Source organism: Sus scrofa, chromosome 5, assembly GCF_054392235.1.
Source record: "Sus scrofa isolate SSC_HxYL_T2T_F1_AM1 chromosome 5, Sscrofa_HxYL_maternal_Yorkshire_Landrace_v2.0, whole genome shotgun sequence".
In the NCBI taxonomy this organism is placed as follows: domain Eukaryota; kingdom Metazoa; phylum Chordata; class Mammalia; order Artiodactyla; family Suidae; genus Sus; species Sus scrofa.
Window position 1 is genome coordinate 6699013 of NC_139387.1, and position 13755 is coordinate 6712767.

The window sequence follows — 13755 nt, forward strand, 5'->3', positions numbered from 1 at the left end:
TCAGGCTAGGGGTCCAATCAGAGCTACAGCTGCCGGCCTACACCACAGCCACAGCAACGCCAGATCCGAGCTGCGTTTGCCGCCTACACCACAGCTCATGGCAACGCCAGATCCTTAACTCACAGAGTGAGTCCAGGGATCCAACCTGCATCCTCACGGATTCTACTCTGGTTTGTAACCCATTGAGCCACAATGGGTACTCCCTCACTCTTTCTTTTTTGTGGGAGTTCCTGGGCCAGAGATCGAGCCACTATAGTAACAACCCTGGATCCTTAACCCCCTGAGCCACAAGGTAACTCCCACCTTGCTGTTTCTTATGGCTGTTGAGGAAACCAAGGCCCAGAAACCCCAGGACAGGACAGATCCTAGAGCGCATGGTCACGGCTGCAGCGAGGACTCCCGTGGCTTGCAGGGGAGATGACCCTCACACCCTCACACCCTCAGGGTTGGGGGGGCGCCCCAGGCACCACCCTGCAGCTGTATAGAGCTGGGGGAGGGGGGTGGGTGCTGAGTCATGGATCCTGCAGAGACTCACAAAGGGATTGGGTTCCTGGGCACAGATTAGCCACCCACGCCCACCCACCCTGGTGACACAGGCTCTGGCTGGGCTGTGCTGGGAGGCAGGTGTGCCCTTTTCCCTTATTACCCGTCCCAAGGGCCCTGTATCTCCGACCTAGGGAGCCAGGCTCAGGCCACGGGTACGGCCTCCGCCAGCGATGGTGCTATAATGACTGTGGTCAGGGACCAACTATAGCCGCCCCCCACCTGCCACCATGGGCTGCTCTGGGCCTTGGGACAGTGTGGCCAGTGACTGCCCTTCAGGGAAGGGAGTGACTCAGAGAGCCGAAGGGCCTTGGCACACTGTTCAGCCAGGCCAGGTCTGGGACCACACACTTCAGCCCCCAGGCTCATCCCGAGTGGCACCCCGACCCCCCCTCCCCACAGGCCCCTCACAGGCTCACCAGGCCCTTGCTGTCCACTGGCACTTGACGTGCGCCGGATCGTTCAAATTGGCCAGCAGGCCTATGGGGACTTGGTCAAAAGCAGGGGCCGTCATCCCCATTCTGCACACATGGAACCAGAGGCTGACTTACCCCCAGCTGCAAGAGGACCCAGCTGGGAAGTACAGGAGCTGGACTCAGACGAGACGTGTAGGCCACATCCTCCAGGGAGGTGGGGCAACCAAGGCGCCCCCACCCACCAGGGCAGACACAGAAGGGCCTCCAAATCCCAAAGAACTGCTGCTGTCCACCAACAGCCAGCTCCAGGTCCTGCAGACAGTGACCTCTGACCCCAGCAATACCAACACCCCATATCCCAGGCCTGTGCTAGCTCTGGAGTGAGCCAGGCGGCGGGGCTGGTGGAAGGGGCCAGGTGCACGGATGGCAAGGGAGGCCTACTGGACTGAAGCCTCCCAGGGGCCTCTGAGCAGAGAGCAAAAGGCTGTCCTCCGTCGCCGACCCACTGGATGCTGAGCCACGCAGCCACCTGGCCAGTCACCACAGTGGTCCCCCCACAGACCCTCACACACCTCATACTGGGTGGTACCGATCTGTGTTTATTGAATAACCCACATCCAGGACACAGTGAATGATTCCACATCAAGGAAGCCATAGGCGTATCCCCCTTTCCAGTGAAAAAACCACCCCCCCACCCCTAAACAATAACGAGAAAAGGCACAGTATGTACACGTGACACAGGGGCTGGCTCACCTGGTGGGTGGGGGATGGAGAGGAGAGGAGAGGGGGCCAGGTCCAAGGCAACTGTTCCCGCCTGCACTTGGCACCAAGGGAGCCCCTGCTGTGAGAACCCCCAGGTCTGTGCTGAGGTCCCAGCCCACTTTCTGGCCCAAGCAGCCTCCCAGCAGGCTTGGGGGGACCAGGCAGTCCTCAGGCCCCAGGAGAAATGGCCTCCAGGCAGGCACCAAGCCAGGGGATCCAGAAAGTGGGACCACTCTCCCACCCAGGACCCCCCCCAAGGCAGGGGAGTTCATTCCTAGGGCCCATCTTGGGCAGCACTGTGCCCATCCCGAAAAGGGGCTTGTCACTAGGGAGGGCTTGGGGTCTGGTCCCTGCCACCCTGGCTTATTTTCAGGTCAAGAATTAGGGATAAAAATAGACAATGGAGGTAGGAGTTGAGGTGGGAGCTGAGAAGCCATACCGAAGGCCCTCTGGCCCAGCCCCAGCGGCGGCTCCATCCCTCCAATCCCTCCAGCCCCCGGGGGCCTACCCCCAGCTCAGGCTGACATCCCAGGGGGCGGGGGAGTGGGAAGGAACAGGACAATTAAATAAGAGACCATTTATTTTTTAAAAAATTAAAAAATAATGCCGACATTATTTCATCCATGCCCAGGCCTGCCCCCTGCCTCCCACCCACCTCCCGGGGCCAGGCCGCCTCCCTCCCTGGCTGTCCTGTGCAATCACGAGAAAACAAGGAACTGGCTTTGTCAGGCACGAGGGCGGGGATGCAGAGCTGGGGAGGGAAGCAGGATGCCACAGCAGCTTAGCCCTGCATCACGGCAACCCCAAGCACACTGGTATAAAAACATTCGTATAAAAAGGGGGGCGTGCTGGGCACAGCGCCAAGGGCGAAGTGCTCTGGTGCCAGAGCCCTACATCCCTCAGAGGGAAAGCCTGATAAAAACAGGGAAGGAGGGGAGGGTTGATGTTCAGAGGAAGCACGTCCTGGGAGGCCCAGAGGTGGGGCTGGGCGGCTTGGGAGCTCCCCCTGCTGCCCCACCCTGTCTTTCCTTGCCCAGGCCCACTGGCCCCAGTCTGCAGGCATCTATCCACAGCAGTTTCAAGGGCTCTGCCCAGGGGCCCACTAGCCTGAGGTGGTCCCAGAGCCTCGGGAGGTGACAGCTCTGCAGACAAGGCTCATCCTACAGCTCCCAGAGGGAGGACGGAGAGAGGCTGAGAGACCGAGGGAGGAGGGAGAGAGCCTGAGGGACAGAGGGAGGAGGGAGAGAGAGACAGAAGGAGGAGGGAGAGAGAGAGACTAAGAGACAGAGGGAGGTGATGGGCCGAGGTGGGCAAAGCCCGGTGGTCAGGAGGCGGCGATGGCGGTGCCACCCCCCAGCTTGACGATCATCTGCTGGCAGTCGTTGCATGAGCGCCGGTCGCCCACCTTCTCCAGGGTGCGGGCGGCCTCGGCCAGCAGCACTGCCCGCTGGCCCGGGGAGGAGAGGAAGGAGAGGGGAAGGTGGCGGCAGGCCAGCAGGATGGCGGTGGCCCGCTCTCGCTGGCCGGGCCAGGCGTCCACCTCTCCTGCGGGAAGGATGAGACACAGGTAGGAGCTACTCGCTGAAAGCCCGCTAGGACGCAGGCGCGGTCCCCAGGCTCGGTGTGACCCTGTTTATTGAACTGTCACCACCAGCACATGAGGGAGGTCTAGTGCCTCCTTAGTTCAGAGGAGATGCCCCTGGCTGCCCCCCTGGTAACGGGGGGCTGAGCTGCAGCCCATCAGTGGGGCTCTGGGGCCCGAGCTTCCTCTGGCTCCTGCACGGGGACACCCCCAGCACCCGCTCCACACTGAGGCTGGACCACAACAACCTGACCGGCATCATCCCAGGCCCACGGCACTTTTAGGGACCCTTGCCAGCAGACCACCCCATCAAGCCTTGGGTTTCTTTGATCCTCACACCTTGGAGAACCCCGCAGAGGCTGAGCCCCCTCTCCCCTCCCCAGGCAGCGCCCGCCCAGGCCCAGGCGCCCGCGGTGGACTCACCGTGCTTGGCGCTCTGCGCTGTGCGCCGTCGCAGGCTGTGCTCTAATAGCTGGTGGGTGCGGGTGGGGCTGGCTCCTGCCATCAGGCGCACGGTGGCTTCGTGCAGAAACACCTGGTGAGGTACAGGGGGACACAAGCCCAGGGCTGTCACCTGTCTGCACCCCTGCAGCATCTGGTCTGCCATCCGACGACACCCCTTCCCTTCTCCCCCACAATATCCTGCCCTGCTTGCCCCTTGAAGGACACCTCCTGTTCTCACTCTGACACCGGACACAAGCCGGGCAGGAACAGGCAACGGAGCACAGGCCAGCTGGTGGGGCAGGAGCGAGTGAGTGAGCTGAGGAAGAGGCTAAGGGCTGCCTCCTCTACAGGCGACTGAGAGCACCGACACGCCCTCTGGGGCTGGATGACAAGCGGCCTGGGTGTCCCCTTGAGTTGCCGGAGGAAGCCTGCAGCTTGCAAATAGGACAGAGGTGAGGCAGGGACAGGAGGCGGGGGCAGGGGAGCGCTGGACTGGCACCAAGGAGGGTCCTGTTTCCTACTGTTTCTTCAGAAAGGAAACTGTTTCTTCAGTTGAAACTCGGCAGCTCTTCTATAAAATATGAGTCACTAGAGATGGGAGGGCCAGGCCTAAGTCTCTAATTTCTTGAAATCTCAAGGTTCTTTGATACCCGAGCATCTCATTGCATGAGGAGGGCCCTGTGCCGCCCGGGACGGGGTTCAGCAAGGGAGAGGCAGATGGAGGTGTTTTCAGAGGTGGCTCTGAGGCTGCCATGCTGGGCAGGCTTCCCCTTTTCCTCTGTAAGGGTGGCTCTCACATGTTCATGTTTTGGCTGCTGTGTCTGTCCTGGTTCACTGCTCAGAGGCCATGGTGTAACCCGTGAGGGTCCCAGGTCCCCAAGAGTGGGGCAGCCTCATCCTGAGCCCCCCCATACTTGGCCTTCCCTCCTGACACTCCTGGCTTCTCACTTGAATTCTTGGAAAATAATTCAGGCAAGAATATGTTGAGTACGTGGCTCTAATTAACCATAAAAATGAAACAATGTGTGGACTTGAGTCCAGAAAGCCCAGTTATACAGCTGCTCTCATAGCCTTATCTCAGACCCCGTGGCCACCGCCAAGGCGACATCACATGGAGAGTCGGAAGCAGAACCAAAGCCCCCAGTGGCTCAGAAAGAGTGAAATGCAGTTCTAGCGTGATTCTGCCCCCCGCCTCCAGGAAAGCCAGAAAGCTGCTCGTGTCCTTCCCGCCCCTCCCACGAGGGCTGGAAGCCCCCCACCCTCAGCCCTGCTCCCCCTGCCCTTGGAGCCCCACCCTCCATGCCCGCGTCTGCCGAGTGGGGTGCGATCTGTGCTGGCCTGTCACAGCAAGTACTCCACCAACATGAGGCAAATGAAGGGATGCTGGGCACCCAGCCCAGTGCCTGGCAGGTCAGCTGACCTCAGAGGGCCGACTCCGACCCCACTCTGGAGCCCCACTGGGTTCCAGGACTCTGATCTGACCTCTCCTGGCAGCAGGCTGGGTCTCACCTTGCGGTAGGCAGGGCGGAAGCCATGTGCCAGCCTGCGCAGGCTGCCCAGGTCCCGCTGGAAGCCAGCCAGCTCAGCACCTGATGCGTGGTAGGTCTCACCCAGGGCCTGGCTGGCCCCTGCCTGCTTTTGCCAGAGCACTGTCCGCAGCGACAGCAGCAGGTCACAGGTCAGCAGCTGGACCACCTGCGGGGTGAGCCACAAGGGAGTAGACAGGTGACTGGCTGATGACTCGGATAAGGATTCCAGCATCACTAGCCCCCCACCCCTGGCCCGACACCTGGCAGCTCCAGGAGCAAGAGGGGAGCCCCAGCTGGGGCGGCCCAGGACACACCGCAGGGAGTGAGACCACGTCAAGGGCGAGCTGAGTCCTCTCCATGGCCCCGGGTGGGAGATCCGTCTTCCCACTTCACGAGTGAGGAGGCCACGGCTCAGAGGGGGCAGCAGCTCAGGGAACACACGTGGCAGGGGCAGGAATGGAACCCTCATGGGCCTGACAGGAAGTCAAGGTCCCTCCCACTTCACAGCAGCCGCCCCACGGCTGGCCTGGAGGCTGAGACACTCAAAAGGTGCCACGGCCTGGGCCTTGCAGCAGCAGCAGAGCCTGGAGACGGAGGAGAGGGGAGAAGAGGCTCGCTGCTTCGACAGAGGGCAGCCAAGGGCTTCAGAGCAGCCGAACGCTTGGCCTCAGAGCCACTGACCCGGATCTACTGCACCTTTGCCATCGACTGACCACATGACCCACTACACGGCCAGGCCTCTGAGCTTCAGTTTCCTACCCACACAAGGGGCACCACGGGGCCTCCATGAGCGCTACATGAGAGCTCTGAGAGTGGGCACCACGCCCGGCCTCAGTCCACGCTGGCCACTGTCAGGCACCAAGGCCACACAGCACCGAGGCAGGGCCTCCTGCCTGGCCCCAGGGGGCCTCAGCACCAAGGGGCCGTGGGAGTGAGGAGAGCTGCGCGCGCCTGGAGATGGTCACACGCGGCCCTTAGACTCCGATGGACACGCCCAGGCCGGGCCTCATCTCACCCGGCACAGCTTTCCCGTCTCCAGGGCGCTGGACCCGGGGAGGTCACAGTGCCGCCCCAGGTCACCTGGATTCTCCTGGTGCCTGCATGGTGCCGACCTTGGCCAGTGTTTGCTTGGTTGCTGACAGTTTCAGGGGCACACAGACAAGGCCTCTCTCCTCAAAGGTGGCACTTCTAGGAGGAGGGTAGCAGCCTGGGGCTGAATTGAGCCCTCTGATGGAGGCCAGTTTCTGTGGGGCCCCTTCTCCCAGGCCCTCCTCCCCCTATAGAGGAACCCCAGCCCTAAGGGTGCCCACAGCTTCTCTCCTGTGCCCCAAACTCAGCTGAGACAGCCTGGTTCTCTCGTGAAGACAAACGCTCCTGCAGACCAGCAGAGGAAAGGCACAGAGTGGGCTGGGGCTGCCCCTCGAGCCTTTGGTCTTGGCCCTATCGGCACGCTGTCTCTCCTGTAGGGCTGGCGTGCCACCCTGGGCTCACCCCAGGGTCCAGGGCCACGGATGACTTCAAGCCAGAAGTGCCAGAGCAGCCACTTGGGACCAAACCCTTGTGAGGGGCTCCAAGACTGAGCCTGCGGGACATAGATGCTGCCTCTGCTCTTGGAGTGAAACCACGGGCCTCTCCGTGAACAGACAATGCTTCATCTTCAGCTGCAGGCACTCACCCTCCCCTCTCCTGGGTGGCCCTGCCTTGTGACCCAACAGTGACAGCAGTGCCCTGGGACAAGGCATAAGCGGAAGTCTCTTGAGGGCGGGCAGGCCTCTGTGATGCACTGTGGAAACACTGCACGGGTACTGCCAGAACATGCAATGCAACTACAATGCACCACAGCTGCCCACCTGAGGGTATGCCGGCGGCCGGGGAGGGTGGGCTGGCTCAGGATGTGCAGGCGAGGGGGCGAGCTGCCTGGAGCAAATGCATGGCCGTGGCCAGCTGGGGGCCACTCACCTGGGACTGACCCAGGTGGAGCCGTGCTTGGCCTGAGTCCTGAAAGGAAGCCCACCTGGACCAACAGGCTACGCTCCAGGGAAAGGGGCTGCTTGCCTGGCCGGTCTTTCCAACAGCCCCACGGCCGGGTAGGCTCAAGGTGGGTGCGAGTGCTTTTGGCCAGCAGAGCTGAGCACCTCCCCGAGGGGCCAGATGAGCCCCCACTCACATGGTTGAGGGTGGGGTCACAGGTAGCCCCGCTGACATTGAGGCTGCTCCACAGGTGGCCGCTGGCCCTCTCACAGTGGCAGAAGGAACTCTGCTGCCCATCCGCCTTCCCGGAGAGCGAGGCGTGCATGGCTCTGCAGGTGTGGAAGACAGCCTTCACGAGAGGGCTCCTGGACAGAGAGGCAGGAAGTCAGTGCCTGTCACCTGGACATTAAGAGGGCGGAGCCCGAGCCAGTGACCCACCCCCCCGCCATAACATGTCGTTCTTTTTTTTTTTTAGGGCCATACCTGCTGCATATGGAGGTTCCCAGGCTAGCTGTTGAATCAGAGCTGCAGCTGCCAGCCTACGCCACAGCCACGCCAGATCCGAGCTGAGTCTGAGTCTGCAATGCCAGATCCCTAAGCCACTGAGCGAGGCCAGGGATCAAACCTGTGCCCTCATGGATACTGAGTCAGGTTCATTACCACTGAGCCACAGTGGGAACTCTAACATGTGGTAATACTGAACCAAATGTTGCCACAATGGCTCCAGGCACCCAGCTCCAGATCTGAAACGCCAGCCCTGACTGAGGGCCAGGTCCTACCCCTAAGCGCCTTCCTCACTTGAGGAATTTCGACACGGTTCACTTTGCAGCAAAGGAGTCAGATAATAAATGCATTCGATGCAGACTATGCATGTCAGGCGGGGCAGGGGCCATGGAGGAAAGTCATGAGGAGGAAGGGGGGCACTTTATAAGGGTCAAGGATGTCCTCTATGGAAAGGGGACCCTTGTGCGGAGACCTGAAGGAGCCGGGGGACTGGCGCGGGCTTTCTAGGGAAGAGGGTTCTGGGCAGAGGAGCAGTAAGTGCCAAGGCCCTGAGCGTCTGACCATGCGAGACGATCCAGGAGCCAGCGAGGCTGGAGGAGGCCGAGAGGGGAGCAGAGGGAGACTGAACTCCCAGCCAGGCCCCCTCTCCTGGCCGTGGCCCTGCCCCCGGCCACCTCTGACCCTGCTGCTGACTCCGGCCTGGGAGCATCGTCTCCTCTCCCTTCCCTACTCACGGCCTCTGCTGACGTGGATGCCTTTGCCCAGAACATCCTTTCTTTCCATTTCCCACTTGTCTCCCAAGACTCGTTCCACCTGCCGGGCCTTCTGGCCATCCTTCCCGTCCTGTCCCCTACAAGCCTCCTCTGGCTGCCCACTGGATCAGGCCCTCTGCTCCCGACACTGACTTTTTTTTAGGGCCGCACTTCCAGCATATGGAGGTTCCCAGGTTAAGGGTTGAATTGGAGCTGTAGCTGCCGGCCTCCGCCACAGCCACGGCAACGCAGGATCCAAGCCACGTCTGCAACCTACACCACAGCTCACGGCAGTGCCAGATCCTCAATCCACTGAGCGAGGCCAGGGATCAAACCTGCAGCCTCATGGGTGCTAGTCAGATTCATTTCTGCTGAGCCACGACGGGAACTCCCGGACACTGACTTCTGGTTGATGGGCCTCCTTCCCGCACCAGGTGCTGTGTGAACTTGTGGAGGCTGATTTGCCTCTGGCCTGGAAGCCCTGCCCTGACGAGATGCGCTGGCTGCTTCACAGGAGCCATGACCGGCCTGGCAAAGGCAACAGCTCCCACGGAGGGAGTGCCGAGCAGCCCGGGCCACTGCGTATTTGCCCATGGTCCTAACTGGCTGTCCTGTGCACGGCTGCCTCCCAGAGCCTAGAATGCCCCCGGCACCCAATACGTCCTCTGTCAAGTGTCTGCTGAATGAACACTGGAACCCTGGAAGGAGCGGAGGAGACCTCAGAGGCCTGAGCCGGGCTCGGCACCAGGACTGCCACCGAGAAGGTCAAACATTCTCAGGCTCCTCCTCTGTGAAGCAGCCGCCACACTGCCCGCTGCCACCTGCGGCCACAGGCGGTACTGGCTTGACTATTTGCACCTGCTAAGAGGCCATTCCCCTAGAGGCTGGGTGTTCAACTCTCTGGCGGATCTTGGCCTCGTTTCATAGAGCAGATGGGGGAGGGAAGGGGGAGGGTGGGGTTGGGGTTCCACGGCATCCTTATCCCTAAAGAGCAAAGGGACCCCAGAGTGACGGCTGCGGCAGAGGGAAGGCCAGCTGAGGGTCCCTGCTCTCGGAGTGAGGTGACTTTAGGCAATGCACCTGTTGGCGGGGAGACAGCACGTACAGGGTGGTGCTCGCTGGTCAGCGTGCTTAGAAGCACGTTACCTAATACGCACACGAACCCCTAGTGTATCATGCGTTACCATAAAGTGAACGTACCCACGTCGTCACCGTTTAGGTCAAGAAGTGGATTATTTCCAGGACCAGAAGCCGTGTCCAGGGCTGCTCCCAACGATGCTCTCCCCTCTCTAAACCTATCACCTTCCGGACTTCTAACACCAGAGGTGGGGTATGCCTGTCCTTGAACTTTATATAAGATGGAATCGAGTGGTTTGCATTGTGTTTTCAATACTGTGTGTGTGAGGTTTGTTCAGTGTTCCACGTAGTAGTTGCTATTCCATTCCGGTGCATTCTGATGTGTGACTACAGCACAACTCATCTCCTGCAATTTTTTCTTTCTTTTTTTAGGGGCGCCCCTGCGGCATATGGAGGTTCCCAGGCGAGGGGTTGAATCCGAGCTGTAGCCACCAGCCTACACCAGAGCCATAGCAACGTGAAGTCCGAGCTGCATCTGCAACTTGCACCACAGCTCACGTCAACGCCGGGTCCTTAACCCCCTGAGCGAGGCCAGGGATCAAACCCGCAACCTCATGATTCCTAGTCAGATTCGTTTCCACTGGGCCATGACGGGAACTCCTATCTCTTGCATTCTTGATGAAAACGTGAAAAGCTCCCACTATCTGGCTCTTGTGAGTCTTGCATTCATGAACATCATCATGCATGTCTTTTGGTGAAGAGATGTATTTATTTTGGGCACATGCCTAGAAACTCCCTACATATTTAGTGTTAATAGGAACGCCCGCATCATTTTCTTAAGTAATGATGTACAATTTTGCCTTTTTTTTTTTTTTTTTTTAAGCAGGGAATGAGAATTCCAGATGTTCCACCTCACCAACACTGGGCATTGTCTGCTTTTAAAGTTTTAACTACTCTGGCGAGTGTCTAGTAATACTTCATTGTGTGGCACAGGCTGAATGTGTATGTCCCCCCAAATTCCTGTGTTCAAATCCTAATCTCCAAGGTGGTGGGGGGAGGTGGGGCCTTTGGGAGGGCTGCGGTCCTGAGGGATTAGCGCTCTCATAAAAGAGAGTCCAGGGTTCCTGGTGGCTCAGCAGGTTAAGGATCTGGCATCATCAACTCCTGCGGCTGGGGTTTGATCCCTGGTCTGGGAACTTCCTCATGCTGCAGGCATAGCCAAAAAGAGAGAGCGAGAGAGATTCCAGAATGCTCGCGAGCCCTTTCTACTGTGGACACCAGGAGAGGCCTGCGACCTGGAAGAGAGCCCTCGCCCGACCGAGCTGACACCTTCATCTGGGAGGTACAGCTTCTGTGAGAAATGTACCTCTATTTTTTTATAAGCAAAAACCAACCAACCAAAAAAACCCAAAACCAAAACTAAGCAGGGGTGGGTGGCAGGGGTGCAACTTCAATGAAACTACAGTGTCACACCGACTTTAGGGCATCTGCCTTGCCCTGTCTTTCTCATCTCCCCCCGGCTCTCCTGGCTGAGCGTCCACTTGATGGGAAATGCGACAGCTCTGGCTCCGGGGAAAGACCTGGTGAGGCCTTTCTGCCCTGGAGCATTTCACAACGTCTCTCTCGAGTAACAGAAGATGTCAGGGACACTCAGAGCCAGTCAGCAGCAGCCAGGATGTCGCAGGCTCCCGTCTCCATGGGCCAGATGCCCTCGAGAAACAGGCATGAGTCCCCCAAGAGGAGAGTCCAGAGCGCTCCGGTCATGCCTGTGCTCCAGGCCTTTCAGCGCAGGGCTGCTGGGGCGGAGGGCGGGGAGGACACGGGACGAGCGCCGGCGCACGAGCAAAGGAGCGCTGGGCGCACACGCGGCACTGGCCGGGAGCCATCAGCACACCACTGGCATCCCTGGGAGCCACCCACTCTCCCTTCCCGTTAGCCTGAGGCTCCACAGAGAACGGGGGAGGCAGCCCCGGAAGCAGCGCTGACAGCTGCTGGATCTCTCTCTCTCTCACACACACACGCACACGGCGCTGGCCCAGGTGGGTTCTTCGCGAGCCCGCACACCCCACCCCCACTTTCTCTCTCCATCCGTCACAGAGTCCCCAGGCTGCCTGAGCCTGCACCCTGACGGACACCCAGACTGGCTCCCTCCCACAACCCAGACCGGCAGCGCCTAGACTTCCCTGGAGAGAAGCGAGCAAGGGGGTCAAGGTGGGCTACGCACTCTGTCACGTCCAGCGCCTTGGGGACACGCTCCACTTCGGTAAAGTGAGCACGCACAGCCGCGTCGTCTCCCTGGAGCCAGCTGACGGCCATGGTGATGGCAGACGCCCACCACCGACAGATGACGTCCGGACCTGGAGGCGAACAGAACCAAATGGGCTCCAGCAGCTGCAGAAACCTGGCTGCCACCCGGCTTGTGCCATCGCTCCCTCCTGGTGACAGGCTGGGGCCTGTGGGCTGTCCTCTGACACGACTCTGGTGGCAGCATCAGCCAGCACAATCTCAGAACATGTTTGGCAATTTGTATTAAGACCCTTAAGAACGTTCACGCCAGGAATTCCCATCGTGGCTCAGAAGTTAACGAACGCGATGAGTACCCATGAGGATGCGGGTTCGATCCCTGGCCTCACTCAGTGGGTTAAGGATCTGGCGATGCCGTGAGCTGTGGTGTAGGTCACAGATGTGGCTTGGATCCTGCGTTACTATGGCTGTGGTGTAGGCCGATTCCAGCCCTAGCCTGGGAACCACCATATGCTGCAGGAGTGGCCCCAAAAAACAAAAACAAAAACAAAAAGTTCACTCCTATTAACCTAGCAATCCCATTTTCGGCAAATCTATCACAAAGAATCTGACCTAAATAGAGAAAAAAAGTTCAACGAAGATGATGACGGGGGTGTTATGTAAAAAGCTGGAAACAACCTAAACTTGCCATGGCTGTGAAAACGGCGTTTCCAAAGCATCTGTAATAACAGGCTCACGTTAGACTCATTTTCCTGAGGCCTAGTTTTTCTCAGTGAACAGACCTAAAGGATGAAAGGCCCCAGAACTTCTTTTCTAAACTCTGAAATAAAGTTAGGCCACGAGGTCGCTGGTCACAACAGAGCAGCTGCTTTTTGGGGATTGTGCCTCCCTAGGGAGAGTGGCCAGAAGGGAGCTCGACGCCCCTCTCCCCAGGGTGGTGGCACAGAGGCCTGAGAGGTGGCAGCTCTGTGCCACCACCCTGACGGCAGTGCCGCACTACCCAAGGCAGTGGTGCTGGAGCAGGGTGCAGGCCCGGATGACAGGCTGCTTCTGCAGAGTCAGACCCGAGACCAGCCCCAGCGACCCTTGTACTAAAGTGCGAGTCCCCACCAGCCCCCGGGGCCCAGACTACCTGCTGCCATTCTGGGCGTTTGGGAGGATTCCTGACCTGCCCCACCTGCCAGGGCCCAGGAGGACCCATTCACTCACTGTCCCACTTTCGCGAGAATCACCATTTCCTACCCCTGCACCCCAGGCTGCCCAGCAGGGAGCACCTGTGGACGGGGCCACATGAGGCCAGAGATACACAGCTCAGGTGCAGAGAAGATTCTCGAGTGCCCACTCATTACCGGCGCTGGACCCCAGGGACACAAGGGCTGTGACGGGCTGGAGCAGGCAACCGAGGCCTGTGCCGCCCTGCCGGATGCTTACCGAGGGCTGACTTGAGCACTGAGCTGCTGGAGAAGGGCGGCGTCACGATCCCCACAGAGTCCACAAAAGAATTAAGTAATTTCAGGTACTCCAGAGCACTGGAGAATTCACTAGAAAGAAAAGACAGGGTCCCACGTACATCAAAATGTACACAAGGACCACGACTTGGGGGGCACACCCTGAGCTCTGCCTACCCCCCCATTCACATCCTCCTCACGCCTCCCTGACACTCCTCCCTCTGTGGGGAGAGCCAGCCTTTCTCCTCCAACCCTCGCCCTTCAAGACCCAAATCCACTGTCATCTCTGCGCAGAAGATTTCTGATCTCCCAGGTACAGCCACCCTCCCCTCTGCTCAGGTGCACTCCGGTCAGGACCTGGGCCTCGAGCGAGAGTGACACTGGCACCTGTCTGCCTCTCAGGTCTTCTGCTGTCAAGGAAAGACTGAGCTCAGCAACTAAGAATAAGACACTGTCGGAGTTCCCATCATGGCCCAGTGGTAA

General features: G+C 59.5%; 1 protein-coding gene across 7 annotated transcripts in view; it reads right to left on the reverse strand.

Annotated features, from left to right (window-relative positions):
- Nucleotides 1–1538: 1538 nt before the first annotated feature.
- The window catches only part of SREBF2 (sterol regulatory element binding transcription factor 2), a 65185-nt gene continuing 52968 nt past the window's right edge, over nucleotides 1539–13755 (reverse strand). For 6 of the 7 annotated variants that reach the window (XM_084955189.1, XM_021091444.2, XM_084955191.1 and 3 more), the window contains 6 exons: nucleotides 13256–13365; nucleotides 11805–11937; nucleotides 7444–7612; nucleotides 5257–5442; nucleotides 3727–3838; nucleotides 1539–3266 (listed from right to left, as the gene is read on the reverse strand). In XM_084955189.1, coding sequence (XP_084811315.1) covers nucleotides 3046–3266; nucleotides 3727–3838; nucleotides 5257–5442; nucleotides 7444–7612; nucleotides 11805–11937; nucleotides 13256–13365 — 931 coding nt within the window. In that variant the 3' untranslated portion in view covers nucleotides 1539–3045. Of the gene's footprint in view, nucleotides 3267–3726; nucleotides 3839–5256; nucleotides 5443–7443; nucleotides 7613–7708; nucleotides 8788–11804; nucleotides 11938–13255; nucleotides 13366–13755 lie in introns of those variants that run through there. The other variant, XR_014802965.1, reaches the window with a different exon arrangement.